The sequence below is a fragment of the Sturnira hondurensis genome, unplaced genomic scaffold, assembly GCF_014824575.4.
Source record: "Sturnira hondurensis isolate 20B ecotype Veracruz unplaced genomic scaffold, ASM1482457v3 Scaffold0009229, whole genome shotgun sequence".
Taxonomy (NCBI): domain Eukaryota; kingdom Metazoa; phylum Chordata; class Mammalia; order Chiroptera; family Phyllostomidae; genus Sturnira; species Sturnira hondurensis.
Window position 1 is genome coordinate 689,222 of NW_028081860.1, and position 24,004 is coordinate 713,225.

Sequence of the window (24,004 nt, forward strand, 5' to 3'; positions counted from 1 at the left end):
ACTGGGTGGGGCCTTGGCTTCCTGGGATGTCATGCTGTCCCTGTGAGTTTCAGATTCTGGCTTAGCTTGACTCTAGATGGCTATGAAAAGGTCACTTTCTTCATCAGGGAATTAAAGAGCTCCTGAACTGAAAGGGCCTATACAGAGGAAACAGGTCACATTAACCTGTCCAGGGCCTCCCAGCCAGTTAGTGCTGGCACCAGGACTGCAGCCATCAGGCATCAGTGTGAAAGAAACGGAGAGGGGTCTGGGGTGGGGGTCAAAGAGGAGGGAGCAGGGTCCTTCCCTCCAAGTCAAGGAAGTAGGGGCAGAGGGGACCCAGGCCATAGCATCCTGGTCTGTTGAAACGAAGGGCTTGGGTACAGTCTTGGGTGAGGGTCAGACTGGTGGGGGCAAGGAAAACGAGCTGCCTCTGCCAGGGCAGCAGCAGGTGGCAGTCTGGCCTTGGGCCCGGTCAACATCAAGGAAGTGGAGGACCCCAATGCTCAATCTTAGGATCAACAGGAGGAAGTAGGACTGGGGAACCCAGCGTTTGTACTCGTGTTAACGTTGAGGAATTGACGCGGAAACAGGGGAGCAGGCGCAGGGAGGGTGTTGAAATGGAGGGCAGGAAACAGAGGGGACCCTAGGCCGGCCTCTGGTGGTCTGTAGGGCGCCCGGCAGTCACGTGCTGGGGCGGGGCACCCCTGCGTTCCCCGGTGGTCGACGTCACAGCGTGCGCGGGCGTCTCCTAACTGCACGAACGCCGGACGCAGCGGTCACCAGAGCCGCTGACTCTGCCTGGCTGTTGTCGCTGTCGCTGCCACCATGGCTCAGTACAAGGGCGCTGCAAGCGAGGCGGGTCGCGCCATGCACCTGATGAAGAAGCGAGAGAAGCAACGCGAGCAGATGGAGCAGATGAAGCAGCGGATCGCCGAGGTTCGGGCTGGGCCAGGCCAACTCAGAGCATGCGCGCTGCCCACTGCCCCCATCCTCTGGTACCCCGCGCAACCCTGGTAGGCGGGCGTAGAGCGTGGGCGACGAGCCGATCAGGCCCTTGCTTACAATGTCCAGCAAGGGGCAGTAGCGAGCTGGCGACAGTCTGCTCATCTATAAACCGGGCTCAGAAGACTGAGGCCCAACTACCTTGTGACAAGCCTCAAACTGGAGGAAGCAACAATCAGTGGTTCCATTGGTCCCAGTAGGGAACCCCTCGCAGGCACGGGGCATCCTGGCTGTGGCTCTTGAGCCCTTAGAATGAGGTCTCTGTCCTTAGCCAATGGGTACCAGGAAGGGCAGGCCCCCGCCAACCCACCCTTTGCTGAGGCTCTTTCCAGAGCCCTTTGTGCCCCAACACGGGTAGTAGACAAGAGCATCAGGGGTGCTAGTGGTTCACAGAGGTCTCCAGTGAGAAGTCAGGAAGGAAGGAGTGGGCTTTTGTGGGAGACTTTTTTTTGGAAGAGTGTGGACTCAGGACACGAGGGACGAGCAGGCTCCTACCTTAGGTACTATAGAAGATGAGTCCAAGGAAGTGGCCCCATGCTGAGTCCTGCTGGGGCCTCAATTCATGCCCCTTTGTCTCAGTGCTGACTCTGACCAGCCAGAGGTACATTTCTCTACTGGCCACCTCCTCTGGAGGCCACTGGCCAGAGAGGAGACCTTCACTGGATGGGGCTGAGCCAGAGTGAGGACGCCTCAGGGGAAGCTGTTGGCAACATTTGGAGCTGAGAGGGAGTAACATTGTTCAGTGAAGGACTAGGTCCCTTGGCCATCTTCATTCTCCTGCTACCCTTTGACTTGGGTCTCCAGAGCTTCAGCTTAAAAGCTGGGTATGGAGCTCTGGCTGGTGTGGCTCAGTGGACTAAGTGCCAGCCTGCAAAACAAAATGTCGCTAGTTCGATTCCCAGTCAAGGCACATGCCTGGGTTGCAGGCCAGGTCCCCAGTAGGGGGCACATGAGAGTCAACTTACACATTGCTGTTTCTCTCCCTCCCTTTCTCTGTCTCTGAAAAAATAAATAAATAAAATCTTTTAAAAAATAAAATAAAAGCTGGGTACAAAAAAATGTAAAGGCAGGTAGAGCCTGTGGCCCCAGCTACCAAGGGAGCCCTGGTCTGAGGAGGTGGAGCAGGAGGTGGGGAGGGGTCAGAGCAGCTCAGAGGTCGCAGGGAAAGAACCCCACTTGGCTCCCTCAGCACTGAAAGAGCCCCCTGCAGCCCTGTGGAACCTTCCATCAACCGAGGAAGGAGGGAGTTTTGTTTCTCTAAGGTCATTGTAGGCCTGGAGTGGATCTGGGACTGAATCCCAGACTCAGGTCCCCGCATCCATCGTGGGGTGGTGGGTGGCCCTATTGCTACTTTTTATCACTTACAGGAGAACATAATGAAATCCAACATTGATAAGAAGTTCTCTGCACACTACGATGCTGTGGAGGCGGAGCTCAAGTCCAGCACTGTGGGCAAGTAAAGCATGCATATCCCCTTCTCCTGGACCCAGAGACCTATTGCTTCACCGGCCCTGGGTGATTGGTCCTTACCCCCTTCTCTCCTGGCCTCACAGGACTTGTGACTCTGAATGACATGAAGGCCAAGCAGGAAGCACTGGTGAAGGAACGTGAGAAGCAGCTGGCCAAGAAGGAGCAGTCAAAGGAGCTGCAGCTGTGAGTCCTCTCTCCCCTAACCCCCACCATTAGCCACCCTCTGAGATGTAGTTAATGCTTAGGGTTGGGTCAGGCGGTTCCTGCATCTTGAAGAGGGACCCTTGTGTCTTAATCAAACCCTGCTCATGACCTTGAAGTGACCCAGGGCAATAGGACTCCTCAGGTTCTGTACAACGTGTGCCCCGCACTGAGCACATAGGTGTCCCTGGGTCAGAGAAGGGGCTTCGGGGTGAGGATGCGGTGTATGACGGCCATCCATATCGTGGCAGGAAGCTGGAGAAGCTGCGAGAGAAAGAACGCAAGAAGGAGGCTAAGAGGAAGATCTCCAGCCTATCCTTCACCCTGGACGAAGAAGAGGAGGTGGGCGAGGAGCAGGAGGAAGAGGCCACGTATGAGGAAGAGTTGGAAAGGGAAGGTGAGGGCAGGCTTGGGACACAAGGGAGGGACCCTGCCTGCAGTGCTCTGTGCCAGACTTCTGGCTCTAGAGTGAAGAAGCACACTCACCACGCAGCCTTGACTGCCTGCTGTGTTTGTGGGCCCGAACCTCCCATGTCAGGGCAGGAGAGAAAGGGCCAAGTATGCACTGCGTGTGAAGCCGAGTTAGTGTGGGGCTCGCTTTCAGTGGCATAGTGAGTCTGAGGCAGCCATGTGGTCCCTGTACAGGGCCGTAGGGTCTCTGGTGTGAGTGGCTGCCAGAGCAAGCTGCCGTAGTTATGGCGAAGGATGAACCGAGGCGCGGAGAGGGTGGTCTAGGTCAGGCTGGCCGGCAGAATTTTCTGTGATGTTGGAAATGTACGTGTCAATGCTGGCAAGTGGCCATTGAGCATATGGCTCACGTGACTGGAGCACCAAATTGTTAAATTCTGTTTAATTTCAGTGTAAATTGACACAGCCACAGAAATTCAGTGGCTACTAATTGGGCAGTGCAGTTCTCAGCTGAAGGAACAACACTTGGGAAGGCTGGGGAGCAAGGACAAAGCCAGCATGGGGACCCCATGTGCCCTGCATCTGCTCCAGGCTGGGCCAGGGCCGGGGCAGGTGGACAAAAGCGGGCACTGTCTCTCTTATGGGAATCACATGGGTCAGCATGCAACCTGCCAGGGCCTGGGCCAGCCCAGGGCTCAGGGAATGTGCCCCATGGGGGACAGTCGAATTGGGCCATCAGAATGGGGGGAATTTCAATAATATCCAGAGATATGGGGGTGTGTGGAAATGTGTAGAGTTGAGAAATGAGTGAGCCCAGAAGTGGAGCGGCAAGAGGGATGCACTTGAGGACTCAGAAGGGTACAGTCACAGGCCTAGGCTGGCTTAGAAAGCATCATGGCCAAGGAATGGTTCAAGGTGGCACTGTTCAGTGTGGTGACAGCTTTAAGGGGACTGGCTGAGGCCATCAGGAGGAAGCCTGTGCCACCTGGCATTTCTAATGTTCCAGGAACCACAGTAAAGTATGGGAAAAGAAACGAGTGAAGTTACTTTCAGTACTCCTTAGTGACATAAAGTATTTAGTGGCATTTGGTATTTAAAATGTTACCATCAGCACTTCATCACACAAGCAGCACATCATCACACAAGCTACATATCCGTGTGGCTGGGACCATCGTTTTGGACAGCGCAGGTCTGGGAGAAGGCTATCAACCTCACTGTGTATCATGGGGTTTCAGTGGGGCTTCCCTCCCCCCGGAGGTTTTGGTTTGGGGACCTGGTAATGGGGTGCCGGCGTGGGATTTTTTAGAAAACACTCTGGGTGATTCTAATGTGCAGCCACGCCCTAGAAACCCTGCTTTGGAGTGGTAGGCCGGAGTGCAGGCTTGTCTTCTAGGTCTGTGTTTCTCAGAGAGTGGTTCAGGACCCCTGGGGGTCTCTGAGACCCTTTTGAGGGGTCTTCAAAATCAAAGACATTCATAATCATGCAAAGACATTCTTGGCCTTTTGCACACTCTCATGGATATGCAGTGGAGTTTTCCAGAGGCCACGTGACATGGCATCATTACTCTGACAGGTAACAGCGCCTGCTTTTCTGTTCTAGAGTGTTCAGTGTTTCTCAGGCTCAATTTCTAATTTGGTGAGTATCGGCGGCTGCTGCCCCCATAGACAAGACCTCTCTGGGGGTCTGTGGTAACTTGTAGGAGTGGTGAAGGGTGCTGAGACCAGCGGGTTGAAGAATCACTGTTCTAGGCCCTGGCTGGTACAGCTCAGTGGATTGAGCACTGGCCTGCAAACTGAGAGGGTCAGTGGTTCAATTCCCAGTCAGGGTACATGCCTGGGTTGTGGGCCAGGTCAGGTCCCCAGTAAGGGATACATGAGAGGCAACCACATATTGATGTTTCTTTCCCCCCTTTTCTCCCTCCCTTCCACTCTGTCTAAAATAAATAAATAAAATCTTTAAAAAAAGAACCACCGTTCTAGTTCATCCATGTCCTAATGGGGGAAACTGAGTCCTAGAGTTCAGGATGTTGGCAAAGTTGGCCTCTCCTCACCTTCTCCCAATTGGCTCTGGTCTTAGTAGCCATGGACCCTTGGGCTTCAGTTTTCTTTTTTTTTTAATTTTTTAAAAGATTTTTAAAATTTATTTTATCTTTAGAGGGAAGGGAAGGAGAGAAACATCAATGTATGGTTGCCTCTGGTGTGTCCCCTGCTGGGAACTGACCTGCAACCCAGGCATGTGCCCTGACTGGGAATCGAACCGCGATCGTCTGGTTCACAGGCCCACGCTCAATCCACTGAGCTACACCAGCCAGGACTGAGCTTCAGTTTTCTTGAATGGAAAAAGGAATGCCATGGCCCTTGGTGGCTGTTGTGAGGATTAGATGAGACATTGGATATGTGACTGTGATGAGCACAGCTCCCGGTGCAGAGGGGTCCTGCCCATCCGGTGCGAAGGAGCCTTTGCCCCCTCTGACACTGGCATTGATGTCTTAAGTCCTCAGAGGGGAGGCAGGGGACAATGTAGATATGGTTCACCTGGGGAAAGGAGGGAGAGAAGGAGGAAGGAAGGAAGGAGAGAAGGAGAAAGGAAAGGAGAGGAATGAACCTGGAGTTAAATAAATGCTGGAGCCAGCCTGCTGGCACAAGGCAGAGAGAGAGAACACAAAGATGGTGTGGCCAGGCTCCCCAGCGTGTGTCCATCACATTCCTGCCCCACCAGCTGATGCTCTCCAGCCAGCACACCAACTGCTCCAACACCAAGTCCAAATTGGGGCACTGCACCCGGGGCTGTTGCTGAGCTGGGCCTAGCAGCGGTTGACCCCCCTCTTTGTATTTATTGGAGCCGGAGGTACTGGGGCAGTGCTATATGTCATGCGCCTGGCATTGTTCAACCCAGATGTCTGTTGGGACAAAAAGAATAACCCAGAACCCTGGAACAAGCGGGGTCCCAATGAGCAATACAAGTTCTACTCAGTGAATGTAGATTACAGCAAACTGAGGAAAGAAAGTCCAGAGTTCTAAATGAAATGTTTCAGTACAGAGCTGTTTAGAATGAAGGCCTTCGAGAAGCCATCCGCACGATTTTCTACTTAACCAGGGAATGTTTTCCCCAAATGCATGGAATCGTGTGGGTGTATTTTGTTGGGGTTTACACTGATTAATAAATGCTTGAAACTTAAAAAAAAAACCCTTGAGGTACTCCTGGTCGCAGCTGATGGGAGAAGAATGCTGCGCCTGTTCTGTCCATCTGCTGGCAGTAGAGATCAAGGTCAAGGCCCCTCTGTAAGGATGCCTTTTAAGTCTCCATAGACCTAAGGACTGTGACAAGGACAATGCAGGCCGCTGTGGCTGGCAGCAGAGGGCAGTGTGTCCCAGCCAGGATGGCGTAGGAAGCCTCCAAGGAGGTGGTGTTTGAGCTGAGACCTGAGCAGTAAAGAAAGGTCCAGGATGCAGCTAACACCTGTGTTTCCTTTAGCTCCAGAGATCCCCATGAAGAAGAAGAGGAAATTGGGGAAGAACCCAGATGTGGACACAAGCTTTTTGCCTGACCGTGACCGCGAGGTAAAGGCAGTATGACCCCAGCCCTGGCCTTGACCTTGGCAGAGGCTTGTACTCAGGGAGTAGGGCCTGCGTGCCCTCTGAGCAGCCATGGGTCTCCCGCCTATATCCCTTTCCTCTCCCAGGAGGAGGAGAATCGGCTCCGGGAAGAGCTGCGGCAAGAATGGGAAGCCAAGCAGGAGAAGATCAAGAGTGAGTGCTCACCAAGTGGGACCCGCATGGCCCAGCCTGCGGTGCTGGGGCAGTGAGAGCCCGGGGCTGGGGACTGAGCCCCAGGGAGCTTGTGGAGCCTGGGGACACGTGCTTCTGGAGGCTAAGTGGTAATTCTGCTTTGTAGGTGAGGAGATTGAAATCACCTTCAGTTATTGGGATGGCTCTGGGCACCGGCGGACAGTCAAGGTGGGCAGTGTGGGGCTTGCACCCCACTACCTGTGCTCCTAAGATTCGGTGAGGAGGAGCTTCAAGCCTGAATTTGGAACCCAGCAGGCCCCTTCCTGTGGGTGGCCCCTGTGGATCCTGTGGGGAGCAGGGAAGGGAGCCTGGTCACCTGTGATGGTAGTGAGGGTTCTGAGGCCCCTGCCTTCCTGAGAGCCCTCCTCCACAGCCTCATCTTTCCCTCCCAACCTTTTGGCCTCCTGGGGGCTGGCTCTGCGGCCCACTCGTGCAGATGAAAAAAGGCAACACTATGCAGCAGTTCCTGCAGAAGGCGCTTGAGATCCTGCGCAAAGACTTCAGTGAGCTCAGGTAGGGTGTGTGCGTATGCGCGTACATGCGCATGCGCCAGTGTGAGCATGTACATGCGTGTGGAGCCTGTAGTCCCAGCCCTGGTACCAGAACCCCCACGTGGTAGCCGCTGCTTGAGGCACACCAGGGTAACTACTCCCTGAGTAGAAAGGGGGCATGCTGGTGCTATGTTCCTAACAGGGAGATCAGGATTCTTCTACCATTCCTCTCACCTTATGCAGCTTAGAGGGGAGCCTTGGCCTTAGCTTTTTAACCTAGAGATGGAGTATAGTTGGGCACTAGTCACCCAACCTCACAGCCTGCCTCAAAGCAGTTGGGGTTGTCTCTCAGCTTTGACACTGGTCTCCTTGGCGGGCTGCTTCCTCATCCATTCACACCCACCTGCCTTTCTCCCTCAGGTCGGCAGGGGTGGAGCAGCTCATGTACATCAAGGAGGATTTAATCATACCCCACGTGAGCCCCCTCTCTTCCCACAGCCCTAGGCAGAGTGGCAGTAGGAGGGGCAGTGAGCTTGGGCATGCTGGGGGCTTTGTGGGACAGCCTCTGCTGTGCTCTGGGGACTCGGCCTGGGCTGGAGGTGCAGTGTGCGGAGCTGTGCCTGCCTCCAGCCTGTGGGATAGCAGGTAGGTGGGAGAGGCCGGGATGGGTCATCAGCCATGGCTTTCCTGCCCTCTGCCCCTAGCACCACAGCTTCTATGATTTCATTGTCACCAAGGCACGTGGGAAGAGTGGTGAGTGTGCCTGGCCCGGCCCCTTCCCCTCCTCCGCAGCTTGCCCCCAACATATCAGGGCAGCAGCCCGAGGGTGAGCTGGTTGCTTCTCCCCTGCAGGGCCGCTCTTCAATTTCGACGTTCATGATGACGTGCGGCTGCTCAGTGACGCCACTGTGGAGAAGGACGAGGTGCAGTGGTGCTGGGACACTGGGCCAGGGGAGGAAAGAGCAGTGGAGGGAAGGGGAAGTGGAGAAGGCAGGCCCCCCGGGTGGCCCTGAGCCACAAGGCCTGGCTCTTCCCCCATCTTCAGTCACATGCGGGCAAGGTGGTGCTAAGGAGCTGGTATGAGAAGAACAAGCACATCTTCCCCGCCAGCCGCTGGGAACCATACGACCCTGAGAAGAAGTGGGACAAATACACGGTAAGGAGGCCCCTCTGAGGTGGCCCCGGGACTGGGCTAGTCAGCTTGAGTTGGGGCATGGGAGCCAACCTGGTGGGTGGTGGTCTGCATTGTTCTGCTGGAGGACGACATGTGCTGGGCAGACCCACCCCCACTCAGCTTGGCTTCACTTCTCTGTCCCTTTGTCCTCGCACCAGATCCGGTGAATGCACATGTGGAGCAGGCTCACTCCCCCGGTTTCCTCCAGTCTCCCCGCTGCCTGGGTCTCTAGGACTCCAGATGCCCGGCTCCTCCCTCCTGTGACATCAGTTATCATCCCCTGCCCCTGATGCTGTCATTTACTTCTTTTTTCTCTTACAATAAAGAAATGCACATGGCCTTGACCGGTGTGGCTCAGTGGGTTGGGCATCACTCCACAAAGTGAAAAGTCAACAGTTTGATTCCTGGTCAGGGCACATGCCTGGATTGTGGGTTTGCCCCCAACCCCCCATCAGGGTGCATATGAGAGGCAACCAATCCACGTTTCTCTTGCACATAGATGTTTGTCTCCCTGTCTTTCTCCCTCCTCTCTCTCTAAAAATAAATAAATTAAATCTTTAAAAAAAGAAATGCACATGTCAGAGTCAGAGCACCTGTACTGTGTTCTATTTTTAAAAAGACACATGTTTGTAGATAAACTTCACATAACCAAGTTCACATTTGGGCAACTTGCAAGTGCACACTCAGGGGTGCCTGGTGCATTGCCAATGTGCAGCCATCTCCTCTGTCTAGTTCCAGAATACGTCTAGCATCCCAACCAGGGACCTCAGACCGTTAGCAGTCTCTCCCCTAGCCCCTGGTACCCCCTAATCTCCTTTCTGTCTGCGTGGATTTGCCTTTTCTGGAAGTTTCACATAAATGGAATAATACAATATTTGTGGTCTCTGCAAGAAAGTGTATGTTTGGTGGGGGTGGGAGGGTGAAAGGATGGGTAGGGATGTGAGTCTGTGGAGGGAGAAGGGGGGGCATTTGCAACCCACAAGGGCCCCAGCATGTCCAGCTGTGTCTGTAGCTAGCCCGCCCTCCCCAGGGCACCTACGTGGCATTGTGGTTTTTTACTGTGAGCGGGAGGGGTGTTTACTGCAAGCCTCCCTCCCAGGCTCTTGGGCTCCTCTTGTGTCTCCAAGCTGCTTATTCCATAGGGGACAGGGCTATCCTGTGGCTCCTAGCCACCCATCATCGCTACCACAGCTATGCAAACCCACCCTCGCCATCCTTGCTCTGGGCCCTTCCCAACATGGGAAGGCTGCTGTGAATGCCTTGTGTAGACTGCCCTGGGGCTGGTTGCTTTCGTGGCCCCATGGCGGGAATCTGACTTATGGGTGGGTGCTCCCCAGTCCCCCTTGTGTAAACTAAGGTAGACAGACCTGGCTCCAGGAGGCTGAGGAAGGCAAGCTGACCACAACCAGCTCCTGCCCTGCTTCCCCTTGCCTGAGGCCAATTGGAGGGGACGGGACAGCTCCTGGTTGGTAAGGAGCTTCCCAGCTCTGACTGTGGCCCCACCTCACAGGCAACTGTGTGGGTTTTGCTGGGCACAGAGGCTCTTATGCCCTTTTCCTTCTGCAGGTGGGCCCCTGTGTCCTGTTTAGCCGCAGCCTGGGGATGCCTGGCTGGTAGCTCGGAGCTCTCAGGCCCCTGAGTCTGGGATGTGGCCATCTGGGGTCACTGGGAGGAGGGAGGAGGGCCAGAGCACCTCGGGCACAGCAGGGAAGGGGTGGCCGGGCCTGACCCTAGGTCGTGAACAAGTCTGGGGAGCCTCAATAGGACCTTTTGTTCAGTTCCAGGAACCCTGGAGAGGGGATTGTTTGGCCTTCTGCACCACCCCCCTCCTGCATTCTTTGAGAGGCTCCACAGGGCATGAACCCCTCCCAGCTAGTTCGCACAGTGGCAGATGGTTTCTGAGGGAGCCTCCTTCAGCCTCGCACCTTCTGGAAAACAAACTCCTTGAGGCTCAATTTTGGATAGTGGCAGGGAAGGACTTCGTTTCTGGGAGCCCCCTTAAGTCCCAAAGCAGGAAGAAGCCCTTTGGGATCAGGATCAAGGAGCAGGGGGACTGTCACTGTCAGGGAAGGAGACTCCCTTATGGCCAGTGAAGAGAAAGGCTGCACCGTGGTGGTGGGGAGCCCAAGCGAGGGGTCCCGTGTCTTAAGTAAGGCCTGTGGCAGCAGTCTGGAAGGCCAAGCTGAAGAGCATCGGTGGAGCAAGCTTCTTGCAGCTGTCTCCCGAGTTTTTGCTCAGAGGGGGGGACTGTCTAGCTCTAGGGCTCTCTCCTGGGACCAAATGAACGTGGATCTCAGAGATGAGATTGGGCTGCTGCAGAGAAGTTGGAGAGCTGATGTCTGATGCTCTGGAACTACGTGAGGTGACTGAAGTCGGTAAGCGGTTGACAATATTTCTGGGGACCAGCATGCTAGACTCAGAGGTGGGCTAGATCCCAAAGACACAGTGGAGAGAGGAAGGCCAGCCCTACCTTACCTGCCCAGCCTTCACTCACTGCGTGTGTAGGTGTGTGAGTGGATGTGGATGTACACAAATAGGGGAACAAGAAATGAACAAGCAAGATGGAGAGACCTTGCTGGCATGGTGACATTGAAGCTGATGAGAATGGCAAGTCAGTCATTCCAAAACTAGGCAGGAAGTGAACCACATGCAAAGACACAGTAGGGTGGGGGGGCTGGAACGGAGGGAAGAAAGGAGGAGAAGGAGAGGCTGAGAGGAAAGGTCACAGAGGTAGTTGAATGAGAAGAGGGGATGCTGATCTTTTCTTGTTTACCTCGAACTGTTCTGCAGAGACTAGAAATTCACCTGGTTCACACATCAGCGCGAAAGGGTGGACATGGGGATGCCTCACCTCCACCCACCCCTCCTGGCCCAGTTCCCACAATGCCCCCAGCACAGAAACATTTGCATCTGTCACTTAATATATCCAAATACCCTGTGTGTCTTTCCGTCTTTGTGTGCAGAGCCTCCTCATTTGAAAAAAAAAAGCAGTGTAATTAATTTTCCAGATATTCACAAATTCTTTTCCCTAGGGCCTGACAGACCTTGCAGCCCCACCAGCAGGGGAGAGTCCTGGCTGCCTTGAACTCCACGCAGAGTGCTCTCACTTCCCAACAGGGCACGTATGCAATATGAGATGGGACACGTGGTCTCTTAGTGTGGGCTTTATTTTTTCATTTTTTTCAACTGAGGAAAAAGTCACATAAAAATAATCATTAGCCATTTTAAAATGAACATTTTGGTGGCATTTCAAACATTCACAATGTTGTGCAACCATCACATCCATCTAATTCCAGCCCATTTCAATTCTTCAAAAGGAAATCCTGCACCTGTTAAATGGTCTCTCCTCATTGCCCCTCCCTCAGCCCCTGGTAACCACCAATCTACTTCCTGCCTGTATAGATTTGCCTGTTCTGGACGTTTCACATAAATGGAATCATACAGTTAAAGATCTATGTAGATGGAAATATATTCCATGTTCGTGGATTGGAAGACTCAGTACTATATTAAGTTTCAATTGCCTGTAAGAAATGAGCAAAAACTCAGTACCTTAAAACAACACTCATTTTATTACCTGACAGTTTCTGCAGGTCAGAAGTCTGGGTATAATGGAACTGGATCCTCTGCTCAGGGTCTCACAAGGCTGCAACCAAGGTTGACTGGGCTGCCTTCTCATCTGAGGTTCAGGGTCCTGAACCTCAGGACCAAGTTCAGGTTCAAGTTCATGTGGATGGGGGTAGAATTTGGTTCCTTGTGACCATAGGACTGAGGTCCCTATCCTGTCATTGGCTATTGATCAGAGAATAGTTTCAGCTCCTAAAGGCTGCCCAAGGTTCCCGGCCATCTGGTCCCCTCCATAACCCCTCGTGCTTTGAATCTCACCCTTCAGGAAGGTCCCAGTCTTGGTTAAGGGCTCACCTGCTTAGGTCAGGCCCACCCAGGTAACCTCCCCTTTGATGAACTCAAAGTCAGCTGATTAATAGCCTAACCGTGGAAGTGATGTACCACCTTGTGCAGATGTTCTGTTCGGCTCCAAGGGGAGGGGATTGTATGGGTGTGTATGCTAGGAGGCAGAAACCTTGTGGTCATTGTAGAATTTTGCCCCCAAATGACAACCCTTCCCAAAATGATCTTTGAATTCTATGCAATCCAGAATCCCAGAATGCTTTTCTGTAGAAATTGACAAGTGGGCCCTTAGGGTATATAGAAAGGCAAAGGACCTAACATACCCAAAACAATTTTGAAAAACAACAGACTTGGAGAGATCACATTACCTGATTTGAAAACTTTCTATGAAGCCACAGTAATCAGAGCAGTGCGGCGTAAGTGCAAGGACAGGCATAGAGGTAGATGGCACAGAATTAGGATTCTAGAAATAAATCCTTACATTTATGTTTTTTTTCACATTTATTTTAAATCCTCACGTGAGGATATGTTTATTGATTTTAGAGAAGGAGAGAAGCATCAATTGGTTGCCTCCAGTACATGCTCAGAAAGGATGGAAGCCACCAGGTAGGATTGTGACCTGACAGGGATCAAACCTGAAACCTTTTGGTGCGTGGGACGATGCTCCCACCACGCCACCTGGCTAGGGCTATGATGTTTAAGAAATGGTGCTGGCAACCTGACCGGTGTGGCTCAGTTGGTTGGGCATTGTCCCTCAAAACAAAAGGCCGCTGGTTTGATTTCCAGTCAGGGCACACACCTGGGTTGTAAGGGGGCTCTGTGCCCCATTGGGGCATGAAAGAGGCAAACAATGGATGTTTCTCTTACGTGTCAATGTTTCCCTCCCTCTCTTTTTCCATCCCTTCCCCTCTCTCTAAGTGTAAATAAATGAAGTCTTCAAAAAAAAATAAAAGAGAGCCCTGGCTGCTGTGGCTCAGTGGAATGAATGCTGACCTGCAAACCAAAGGGTCACTGGTTTGATTCCCAGTCCAGGCACATGCTTGGGTTGTGGGCCAGGTCCCTGGTGGGGGCGCGTGAGAAGCAACCGCACATTGAGGTTTCTCTCCCTCTCACCTTTCCTTCCCTTTGCTCTAAAAATAAATAAATAAAATATTTTAATAAATAAAGAAATAAAATAGGCTGGTGTATCTCTCTACACCATGCCCCTCTCCCTTCTTGGGGAGTGAATAAAAACTTTATTCTCTACACTTTTTCCTTGTTGTGAATTTTTTCGCAGCCTGCATCACTGATCACGTTTTGGTGGTCTGTACGGGGACATTCTCTATTCCTCCCTCTCCTCCGGCCTCCTGAGACTTGCAAGTAGAGGAGCGGTGGGCAGAGTAAGCTTGACTTGGGCTGACCCCCTAACCCTGTCTTGGTGAGGTTTGGAGAGGGGATTCTAATCCTTCTCCGTCTCTCCCAGCTCTGTGGACGGCCTCCTCCTCACTCACCTTCATGGCCATCCATCGATTTTCCAGAAATTTCAACCTGCTCCAGGGAGGAACTTGCAAAGACTCAGAACTGAAGCTTTCAGGGGTAGCAGGTGTCCTGTCAGTGACACTGGACAAGCCAAGAGTGATGGTTCCCTGTGGGGACATCAAGCAGTGGTACTCTGGGTGTCTGTAACTCACACACTGGGAACTTACTGTTTCCAATGTTCAATGCACACTTCCAATAAGTCCTGTATAGCATTTTAAAACCTTGCATACTGTTAGGCCTTTATGTATATTAACATGTGTTAAATCTAAAAATATGAGCTTTATATTGTTATATCATCTCAGTAATTATTACTTATCGACAAGTTGTTATCTTGAAATACTTTTTTACAAAGAAGCAAAGTTATTTATGAATTGCATTTTTGAAAGATTTTATTTATTTATCTTTAGAGGAGAAGGGAAGGAGAGAGGGAGAGAAATATCAATGTATGGTTGCCTCTCGCGTGTCCCGTGCCAGGAACTGGGAACTGGCCTGCAACCCAGGCATGTACCCTTGACTGGGAATCGAACCACGATCGTGTGGTTTGCAGGCCCGCGCTCAATCCACTGAGCTATACCAGCCAGGGCTATGAATTGCATTTTAATCGAATCTACAACCATGTCACTTTAAATTTGGTAGTTTATAAACAGTCACTGTTTTACTCTAATACATTTGCAAATGTGTCTTTGGATAGGCTCATAAAAAAAGATGCTGACCTACTCTAAATCACAGGTGTCTAAGTAGGTCGTGGAAATACTGGCAAAGAATCAAGACAAACAAAATTGGTTATATGGGACTAAAGGAACTAAAGATAATTGTTATGACTTTGTTCAAGATATTGCTAATTTTAAATCTTTTTGTTTCCATATATAAGGAAACTTTTTTCCCCTAGAACAATTTGTAAATTATTCCCCCATAAGCAATACTGAAACATTTCTATTTTTCTCCCTATCTAATCCGTCCAGAACTTGGCAACTCTTAATGAGTGAGTATTATTTTCATGTAAACATGTTTGTTTGCATAAAGCCAGTAAGAATATGTTCTCTTTCTAATAGCACCAGTTTCCAGATGCGGTTTTATTAACAAGTCTTTGTCTGGAGTGTCATGATAGAAAGAGTCATGCCTGGACTCTGGGTGTCCCTAGGAAGCCTTAAGGAATTAAGAGTGACTCTCAAAGCTGTCAAAAGCCCCTGGGAGAAATGGCCTGGTATCTCACTTTTTTAAGTGGTTCATGGCAGCCTTTACAGGTAAGGAACAAAGGTTGCTTCTCTGACACATGGCAAGAAAGGAACCTCAAGATATTTTGGGGACCTCAAGAACTTTAGGAATCCACTCAAACTAATAGGTACTTTGGGCAAAGCCATATGGCAACTGTGTGGCTTGGCTTCTGTGCCCTGAAGGGCTGACTAAAGCTCTATCTGAAGATTCCTTGTAAAATTCTAGCAAAGCAGATTTGAAAGAGCATATATGGTCAATTACTATTCTTGTTGTGTTCATGCAAATAATCAGGCCAAACTGAAACCAGACTTAATGCAGTCTCTTTGACAAAATGAGGGTGATTTTAGGGAGAGAAGTTGTGTTTTGATGGGAATCACGATGTCCAATTGTCACCCACAAATGAATTGAATCCTAGTTTTCTTAGTTCTTTTTTTCAAGCTAATGTTTCATTTTTTTTCTTTCATCCTTTGACTTGGAATTATTGCAAACTACTGATGCAGTGTCAGCCATACAGAATTCACTTACTATTCTGACTCTCCCTTTTGCGGATTTTAAATTCAATATCTGCTCTTGGTTTTCCTTTCCTTTATTTTTGTTGTTAGGCTTCCTAAACATCTCCTATCCTCAGATGTCTCCTATCCCCATGTCTCCTCAAATGTCTCATATCCTTTATACAACAGAGTGTCCAGGCTCTGGAAGATCCCCTCCACAAATGGCCTCCAGCCACAGTTTTCGCTTTTCACACGGTCCAATCCCATCTCTTCTCCTTAAGGACCCAGACCCAGACCCACAGGCGGGGACAGCTCCACAGCCGTAGCCCATCTGAAGTAGTTACAGAAGAAGAGACCTTTGTATTTACTCCCCAGAACCAGAACCCGGCCAGGTCATTAAGAACAAATCCATTTTAAATCCTGAGTGGAGGATGAAAGGACAAAGCCAGTGCCATTTGCTTCCATGGTACCATGTGCAGAGCAGGCCTATGACCTTGTTAAACGCGACTGCCATTTTATTCTTCTGACTTTATGTCCCCAAGACTGGAAAGGACTGGAAGCAAGAACAGAACGCATCGCTCCCTACAGCCACAGGCATAAGACAACATTGAAACAAACTGCAGCCTCTGTGACAACGCCCCAACAGCCCAGGGCCGCACAACGGCACCCCCCTCACCTTTTCAATCCAATTATAATCCAATAAAAGCTCAAAACCCCCACCCCTCAGTGCTGGTGTATCTCTCCACACCATGTCCTCTCCTTTCTTGGAGAGTGAATAAAACTTTATTCTTAAATAAATAAATACATACATACATACATACATACATAAGATGGTGCTGGCCCTGGCCAGGTAGCTAAGTTGGTGAGAGCGCCGTTCCGATAGGCCAAGTGGCGGATTTGACCCCAGGTCATACAAGAATCAACCAATGAATGCATAAACAAGTGGAACAACAAATCACTGTTTCTTTCTCTCTCTCCCTCTCTCTCTCTCTCTCTAAAATCAATAAATAAAATTTTAAAAAAAGAAGTAGTACTGGAGCAGTCAGATATCTGAATGGAAAAACAAATTTATTTTTTAAATTGTGTTTTATTTATTAAGCTATTATAGTTGTCTGATTTCCCCCCTTTATCCCCTACACCCAGCACCCCCACTCCCTCAGGCAATCCCCTCACCATTGTTCATGTCCATGGGTCATGCGTGTAAGTACTTTGGCTTGGCTACACCATTTCCTATACTGTACTTTACATTCCCATGGGTATTTTGTAACTATCTATTTGTACTTCTTTATCCCCTCACCTCCTCACCCATTCCCCCACACTCCCCTCCCATCTGGAAGCCATCAGAACATTCTCTGTATCCATGATTCTGTCTCTGTTCTTCGTGTTTACTTAGTTTGTTTTTTAGATTCAGTTGATGATAGATATGTATTTTTGCCATTTTATTGTTCATAGTTTTGATCTCCTTTTTCTTAAGTCCCTTTAACATTTCATATAATAATGGTTTGGTGATGATAAACTCCTTTAGTTTTTTCTTGTCTGGGAAGTCCTTTACCGGCCCTTCAATTTAAATGATAGCTTTCCTGGATGGGCAGTCTTGACTGTAGGTCCCTGCTTTTCATCACTTTGAATATTTCTTGCCAGTCCCTTCTAGCCTGCAAAGTATCTTTTGAGAAATCAGCTGACAGTTTTATGGGAACTCTCCTGTAGGTAACTAACTGCTTTTCTCTTGCTGCTTTTAAGATTCTCTCTTTAGCCCTGGCTGGTGTGGTTCAGTGGATTGAGCACTGGCTTGGAAACTAAAGGGTCACCAGTTCAATCCCCAGTCAGGGCACGTGTCTGGGTTGATGGGCAGGTCCCCAGTAGGTGTTGCTCAAGAGGCAACCACACATTGATATTTCTCTCCCTCTCTTTCTCCTTCCCTTCCCCTCCCTAAAAATAAATAAATAAAATATTTTTTAAAAGATTCTCTCTTTGTCTTTAACCTTTGGCGTTTTCATTATGATGTGTCTTGGAGTGGGCCTCTTTGTACTCATCTTCTTTGGGACTCTCTGTGCTTCCTGGTCTTACATGTCTATTTCCTTCACCAAGTGAGGGAAATTTTCTTTCATTATTTTTTCAAATAGATTTCCAATTTCTTGCTCTTTCTCTTCTCTTTCTGCCACCCTTATGATGAGCAGTTGGACCTCTTGAAGTTTTCCCAGAGTCTGCTTATACTCTCCTCAATTTTTGGATTCTTTTTTCTTGTTGTTCTAATTGGTTGTTTTTTGCTCACTTGTGTTCCAAATCATTGATTTGATTCTCAGCTTCATCCATCCTACTGTTGTTTTCCTGTAAATTGTTCTTTATTTCAATTAATTTATCTTTCATTTCTGACTGGATCTTTTTCATGTTGCTGAGGTCCTCACTAAGTTCCTGAGCATCCTTATGACCAGTGTTTTGAACTCTGCATCTGATAGATTGCTTATCTCCATTTTGTTTAGCTCTATTTCTGGAGTTTTGATATGTCCTTTCATTTGGGCCGTGTTTCCTAGTCTCCTTATTTTTGCAACCTCCCTGTGTTTGTTTATATGCATTATGTAGAGCTGCTTTGACTCCGTGTCTTGGTAGTGTGGCCTAATGTAGTCGGTGTCCTATAGGGTCCAGTGGCACAGCCTGTGGATACAGCCTCCCCTATCACCCAAGCTGGGTACTCAAGGTGTGCCCATCATGTCAGCTGAGTACTCCCTCCTCTTGTAGTTGGGCCTTGGTTGCTGTTGGCAGATCAATGGGAGGGACTTACCCAGGCCAGTCAGCTTCAAGGACTGGTTGTGACCACTGACCACCAACTTCTGCCCTCTGTGGAGGATTAGGTGTGCAGGGGCAGGGTGGTGGTGCTCTGACATGGTCTGTAGCTGTCCACCTGGGGTTTCCTGGGTGGTGCAGGCCAGGGTCAGCACCCACCTGTGTTTTGCTTTGGACCACCCTACGTGAGGTATAAAGTAATCTGAGATGGCTGCTAATTGTGCTGGGCTTGGAGATTCCCAGGCAAAGCCGAGCTCTGAATCTAAGTTGGCTTCTGCCAGTGCCGTGCCCGGAGCTCACTGTGGCCAGCTGGTGCTTGTTTGGGAGGATTTAAGAAGTTGTGCAGTATGAGCCAAGACCAGCCATTCATATGGAAAATCAGCTTGGGTGGGCCCATAAGTTGGTTGGGGCAGTGTCTCTGGGGATCTCCAAGGTGGGTCAAACAGTGTTATCTAGGTTGATGGAATTTCAGATATGATATCATCATGTAGGCTCTGTGGCTCTTCTAGGGGGAGGGCTTAAAAAAGGGACAGTGGCCTCTGCTGGCCTTGATATCAGAAACTTCAGTTTCTCCCTGTGTACCACTGGTGCCTTTCAAGTGCTACCCTGGTGCTGGAGCTCAGAGGGAGTGAGTCTGAATAGGTGAGTCTGGGTTCTTTAAGAGGAACTGCTTGGGTTTCCAGCAGTTTCTTCCTCCAACTCAATCTGCACTGGTTTTCACAGCCAGAAGTTGCAGGGACTTATCTTCCTGGCACTGGGACCCTGGTCTGGGGGCCTGGTCTGGGGCTGGGACTCCTCACTCCTGAGATATCCCTCCCAAATTTTTATCCACCACACATGGGTAAGAAACCAGCCCATTTTGCATCTGTGCCCCTGCTACGAATCTGGATGGATGTGGTTTCTTTGATTCCGTAGTTGTCAGACTTTCATTCCTCTTGATTTCTGATGGTTCTGAGTGATGGTTGTTCTATATTTTAATTGTAGTTTTGATGTGGTTGTGGAAAGAGGTGAGCCATATCTGCCTACGCTGCCATCTTGACCAGAAGCACCTCTACTGGAAAACAAACTTTAAAGAAATATTTTTATTCATTTATTTTTTTTAGAAAGAGGGGAATGGAGAGAGAAAGAGAGGAAGAGAAATATTGATCAGTTGTCTGTCACAGATGCCGTGACTGGAGGCTGAGCCCGAAACCTAGACACATGCTCTGACTAGGAATCAAATCAGCGACCCTTTGCTTAGCTGGATGACTCCCAACCAAGCCACAGTGGTCAGAGAAGAACAAACAAACTTTATTCCTGATGTTATGGTTGAATTGTGTCCCCTGGGAAGATATGTCCTGTCCCCTGTGAATGAGACCTGATGTAGAGGTCGGGTCTTTGCAAATGTGACCCAGTTAGAATGAGGTCATACTGTAGGCCCCAATCCAGTATGATTAGTGTCCTTCTAAGAAGAGAGGAGACAGACACAGGGAGAATGCCACCTGACAAGAGAGACATGTGCCACATATACAAGCCAAAGCATGCTATGGATTGCCAGCCTCCTTCAGAAGCTGAAAGAGACGGGGAAGGACCCTCCCCTAGAACCTCCGGAGGGAGCCTGGCCCCGCCCACTCCTCGATTTCAGACTTCTGGTCTCCAGAACTAGGAGAGAAGAAATGTTTGTTGTTTTAGCCACTGTGGAATTTAGTTATGGCAGGCACAGAAAACTCACACACCCTATTTAGTTCACACAGGAAAATGAACCTGACATGGGTTGTAGACCTAAAAATAAACGCCGAAACTAAAAAACATCCAAATGAAACATTAGAGAAAATCTTTGTGACCTTAGGCTAGGCAAAAATTTCTTGGACTGGAAAAATTTTTTAAAATTATATGGATAATTCTATTTTTAAAGATTTTATTCATTTATCTTTAGAGGGGAAGGGAAGAAGAGAGGGAAAGAAATGTCATGGTATGGTTGCCTCTCATGTGTCCCCGCCCTGGGAACTGGCCTGAATCCCAGGCATGTGCCCTGACTGGGAATTGAACCACTATCCCTTAGTTCAGAGGCCCGCACTCAACCCACTGAGCTATACCAGCCAGGACTTGGACTGGAACTTTAAAAAAAAACATTAATTATACAAGAAAAAATTGATAAATTGGACTTCATCAAAAATCCAAACTTTTGCTCTTTAAAAGATACTATTATGAGGCAAGGATGGTAAAAAAGGAAGCCCTAGTGCATGGTTGGAGGGAGTGCAGACCGGCGCAGCCACTGCAGAAAACAGTAAGGAGATACCTCAAAAAATTAAAACTAAGCCCTGGCTGGTGTAGCTCAGTGGATTGAGCGCGGGCCTGCGAACCAGAGGATCGCGGTTCGATTCCCAGTCAGGGCACATACCTGGGTTGCAGGCTGGTTCCCTGCAGGCCAACTCCCAGCAGGGGATGCACGAGAGGCAACCATACATTGATGTTTCTCTCCCTCTCCTTCTCCTCTGAGGATAAATAAGTAATTAAAATTTAAAAAAAAAATTAAAACTAAAACCACGTTATGACCTAGCAATTCTACTTCTGGGCATACATTGGAAGAAACCCAAAACACTGATCTGAAAGAACACGAGCATCCCTGTGTTCATGGCAGCATTATTTACAATAGCCAAGATCTGGAAACAGCCCAGGTGTCCATCAGTAGATGAGCAGATAAAAACGCCATGGTACAGATACGCAATGAAATATTACTCGGCCGTAAAAAAGAATGAAATCTTACCATTTGCAACAGCGTGGATGGACCTGGAGAGTATCATGCTATTTGAAATAAGTCGATCAGAGGAAGACAAGTGCCATATGGTTTCACTCATATGTGGAATCTAAAACACAAAATAAATGAACAAACAAAACTTAAACAGACTCATACATATAGAGAACAGACTGATGGTTGCCTGAGAGGAGGGTGTTGGAGGATTGGGTGAAAAAGGTGAGTGAAGGGATTGAGAAGTACAGATTGGTAGTTACAGAATAGGGGGGTATAAAGTACAGCACAGGGAATATACTCAATAATATTGTGATAACTGTGTATGGTGCCAGGTGGGCACTGAAAATATCTGGTGGAAACACTTTGTAAAGTATATGACTGTCTAACCATTGTGCTATACACTTGAAACTCATACGAAATAATATTGAATGCAAACTGTAATGGAAAAATAAAGTTAAGCCCTGGCTGGTGTGGCTCAGTGGATTAAGCGCCAGCCTGCAAACCAAAGGGTTGCTGGTTCAATTTCCAGTCAGGGAGCATGGTTGTGTTGTGGGCCAGGTTGCAGGCCAGATTCCCAGTTGGGGGTGTGTGAGAGGCAATTGATCAATGTATCTCTTGCAGTGATATTTCTCTCCCTCTCTTTCTCTCTCCCTCCCTCTCTTCTCTAAAAATAAATAAAATTTAAAAAAAGAAAAAGAAGAATAAAGTTAAATAAGAAAAAGGAAAAAGGAAAGGAAAGCAACTAAAAAAATGGTGCTGGGACAGCTAGATTGTAGCGGCGCTTGAAATGATGAGCTGGGCCACAGCCTCACATCACGTATTAAAACTAACCCAACATGGAGGAGAGACTAAATTTAAGAGCAAAAACTATAAAACTCTTAGAATAAAGCATAGGGGTAAATCCCTGTGTTCTTGGATTTAATAATGGTTTCTTAAATGTGACAACCGAAGCACAAGTAACAATAGATAAGTAAATTAGACATCATCAAAATGTAAAACTGTGCATCCAAGTATACTACCAACAAAGTGAAAAGAGAACTCACGGAATGAAAGGAAACATTTAGACATCATATACATGGTAAGGGATTTTTATACAGAATATATAAAGAACTACTATTACTCAACACCAACAAAACCAAAATTTGATTAAAAATACATAAAGAACTTGACTAGACCTTTCAGGTGACGGACAAATGGCCAATCAGCTCATGAAAAGATGCTCAACATCATTAGTCATCAAGGCAATGCACATCGAGACCACAGGACACCATTTCTGAGCCACTAGAATGACCAGACACGAGAAGATAATAGTAAGTCTTGGCAAGAAGAGTGTAAAGAGATCAGAACCCTCATACACTGCTGGCGGGAATGTAAAATGGTACAGCCACTTTTGGAAGCAGTTTGGCGCTGCTTCTCAAACACGTAAAAAATAGAGTTATCATGTGACTCAGCAGTTACACTCCTAAGCAGATGGGAAATAAAAATGTGTCCATCCAAAAATTTGTACACAGATGTTCCTAGCAGCATTATTCACAATAGCCAAATGATGCAAATAATCCGAATGTCGATCGATTGATGAATGGAAAATGAAATGTGGCCTATCTATGTAATGGAATATTATTTGGCCCTAAAAATAAATGAAGTACTGATACATGCTAGAACATGGATGAATCTTGAAAACATTATGGTAAGTATAAGAAGCCAGACACAAAAGACACATGAATACTGCACAAACCCATGCATACGAGACTTCCAGAACACTCAAATCCTACTCAGAAAGTAGATTAACCATTGCTAGGGGCTGGAGGGAGGCTCCGGGCCTGGAGAGTGGCTGCTAATGGTTTCCTTTGAGGGTGACAAAAATGTTCTGGAATTCTATAGTGGGGGTGGGCAAACAACTTTGTGAATATTCTGTTATTGAATGTCACACTTTATTTATTTTTAGAAAAGATTTATTTATTTTTAGACAGAGGGGTAGAGAGGGAGAAAGAAAGAAAGAGAAACATCAATGCATGGTTGACTCTCACAGACCTGCTACTGGGGACCTTGCCCGAAACCCTTTGGTTTGCACGCTGGTACTCAGTCCACTGAGCCACACCAGCCAGGGTTGAATGTCACACTTTAAAGGTGATTTAAATGACTTATATGATACGTGAATTATGGGTGGAAAGCAAGGGAATGAAAGCACCAGATTCCCATTCTGGTCTCCAGCTGGGGAAGGGGCCAAGTGTAAATGGTGACAGCCTCGAGTCCTTGTGCCGAGTGTTTGCATATTATTAGTCGCGGGTCCTCCAGGTTATATATGGACCATTAGGGGTAGAGTGTCCTCAGGAAGGACCTCAGAATTCTTGGCTGGCATGCGCCTGAGAGACCAGAGAGGCCGCGCACCGGCAGCAGGTGGCCCGGGCAGCCCTCCGAGCGCCAGGGTGGGGCGGGGCCGGCACGCGCTTGAGCTAGCCGTGCGCGCGCCCCCGGCCCGAGGGGGTGTGGCGTGAGCGCGCGCGGGTCCCAGGGTTGCCCGAGGCAGCGGGTGGGGAGGAGGGGGACAGGCGCGCGCTGCGGACGCGGCCATTGCGCAAGTAGGGGGCTGTCAGTTCGTTGAGTTCGGACCCCGGCAGCTCACCGGGCTCGGGCTGCGCTCTGGGCCTTCCACCGACCCCGGAGAAGAGCGGCCCTAGCCCCTGTGCCCCGCCGCCCGGCCCTCCCTGGGCGCCCCCGCCCGGCGCGGTGGTACGGTCCGTGTTTAAAAGGCCCTGGCGGCCGCGGGCCTGCCCAGTGTGTGGGCGGCGGCGGCTGTGGCGGTGGCAGTGGTGGTGGTGTACAGGGCATAGGGCGCAGGACGTGG

At 49.2% G+C, this 24,004-nt stretch overlaps 1 protein-coding gene across 1 annotated transcript; it reads left to right on the plus strand.

Moving 5' to 3' along the window:
- Window positions 1–713: 713 nt before the first annotated feature.
- On the plus strand, window positions 714–8,861 carry FAM50A (family with sequence similarity 50 member A). The gene is made up of 13 exons (XM_037056960.1): window positions 714–918; window positions 2,352–2,436; window positions 2,538–2,637; window positions 2,907–3,052; window positions 6,539–6,624; window positions 6,747–6,813; window positions 6,959–7,020; window positions 7,289–7,365; window positions 7,764–7,818; window positions 8,048–8,096; window positions 8,196–8,266; window positions 8,389–8,499; window positions 8,676–8,861. Exons 1-13 carry the CDS (start codon window positions 808–810, stop codon window positions 8,682–8,684), a joined length of 1,029 nt encoding a protein of 342 aa, XP_036912855.1. The 5' UTR covers window positions 714–807; the 3' UTR covers window positions 8,685–8,861.
- The last annotated feature ends 15,143 nt before the right edge of the window (window positions 8,862–24,004 follow it).

What these genes read in the sequence shown, in the direction of transcription:
- FAM50A (XM_037056960.1), top strand. Translation starts at nt 808, where the DNA reads ATGGCTCAGTACAAGGGCGCTGCAAGCGAGGCGGGTCGCGCCATGCAC. An exon ending in TGCCTGACCGTGACCGCGAG is followed by an intron (nt 6,625 to 6,746) that starts GTAAAGGCAGTA and finishes TTCCTCTCCCAG; the next exon opens with GAGGAGGAGAATCGGCTCCG. An exon ending in AGGATTTAATCATACCCCAC is followed by an intron (nt 7,819 to 8,047) that starts GTGAGCCCCCTC and finishes CTCTGCCCCTAG; the next exon opens with CACCACAGCTTCTATGATTT.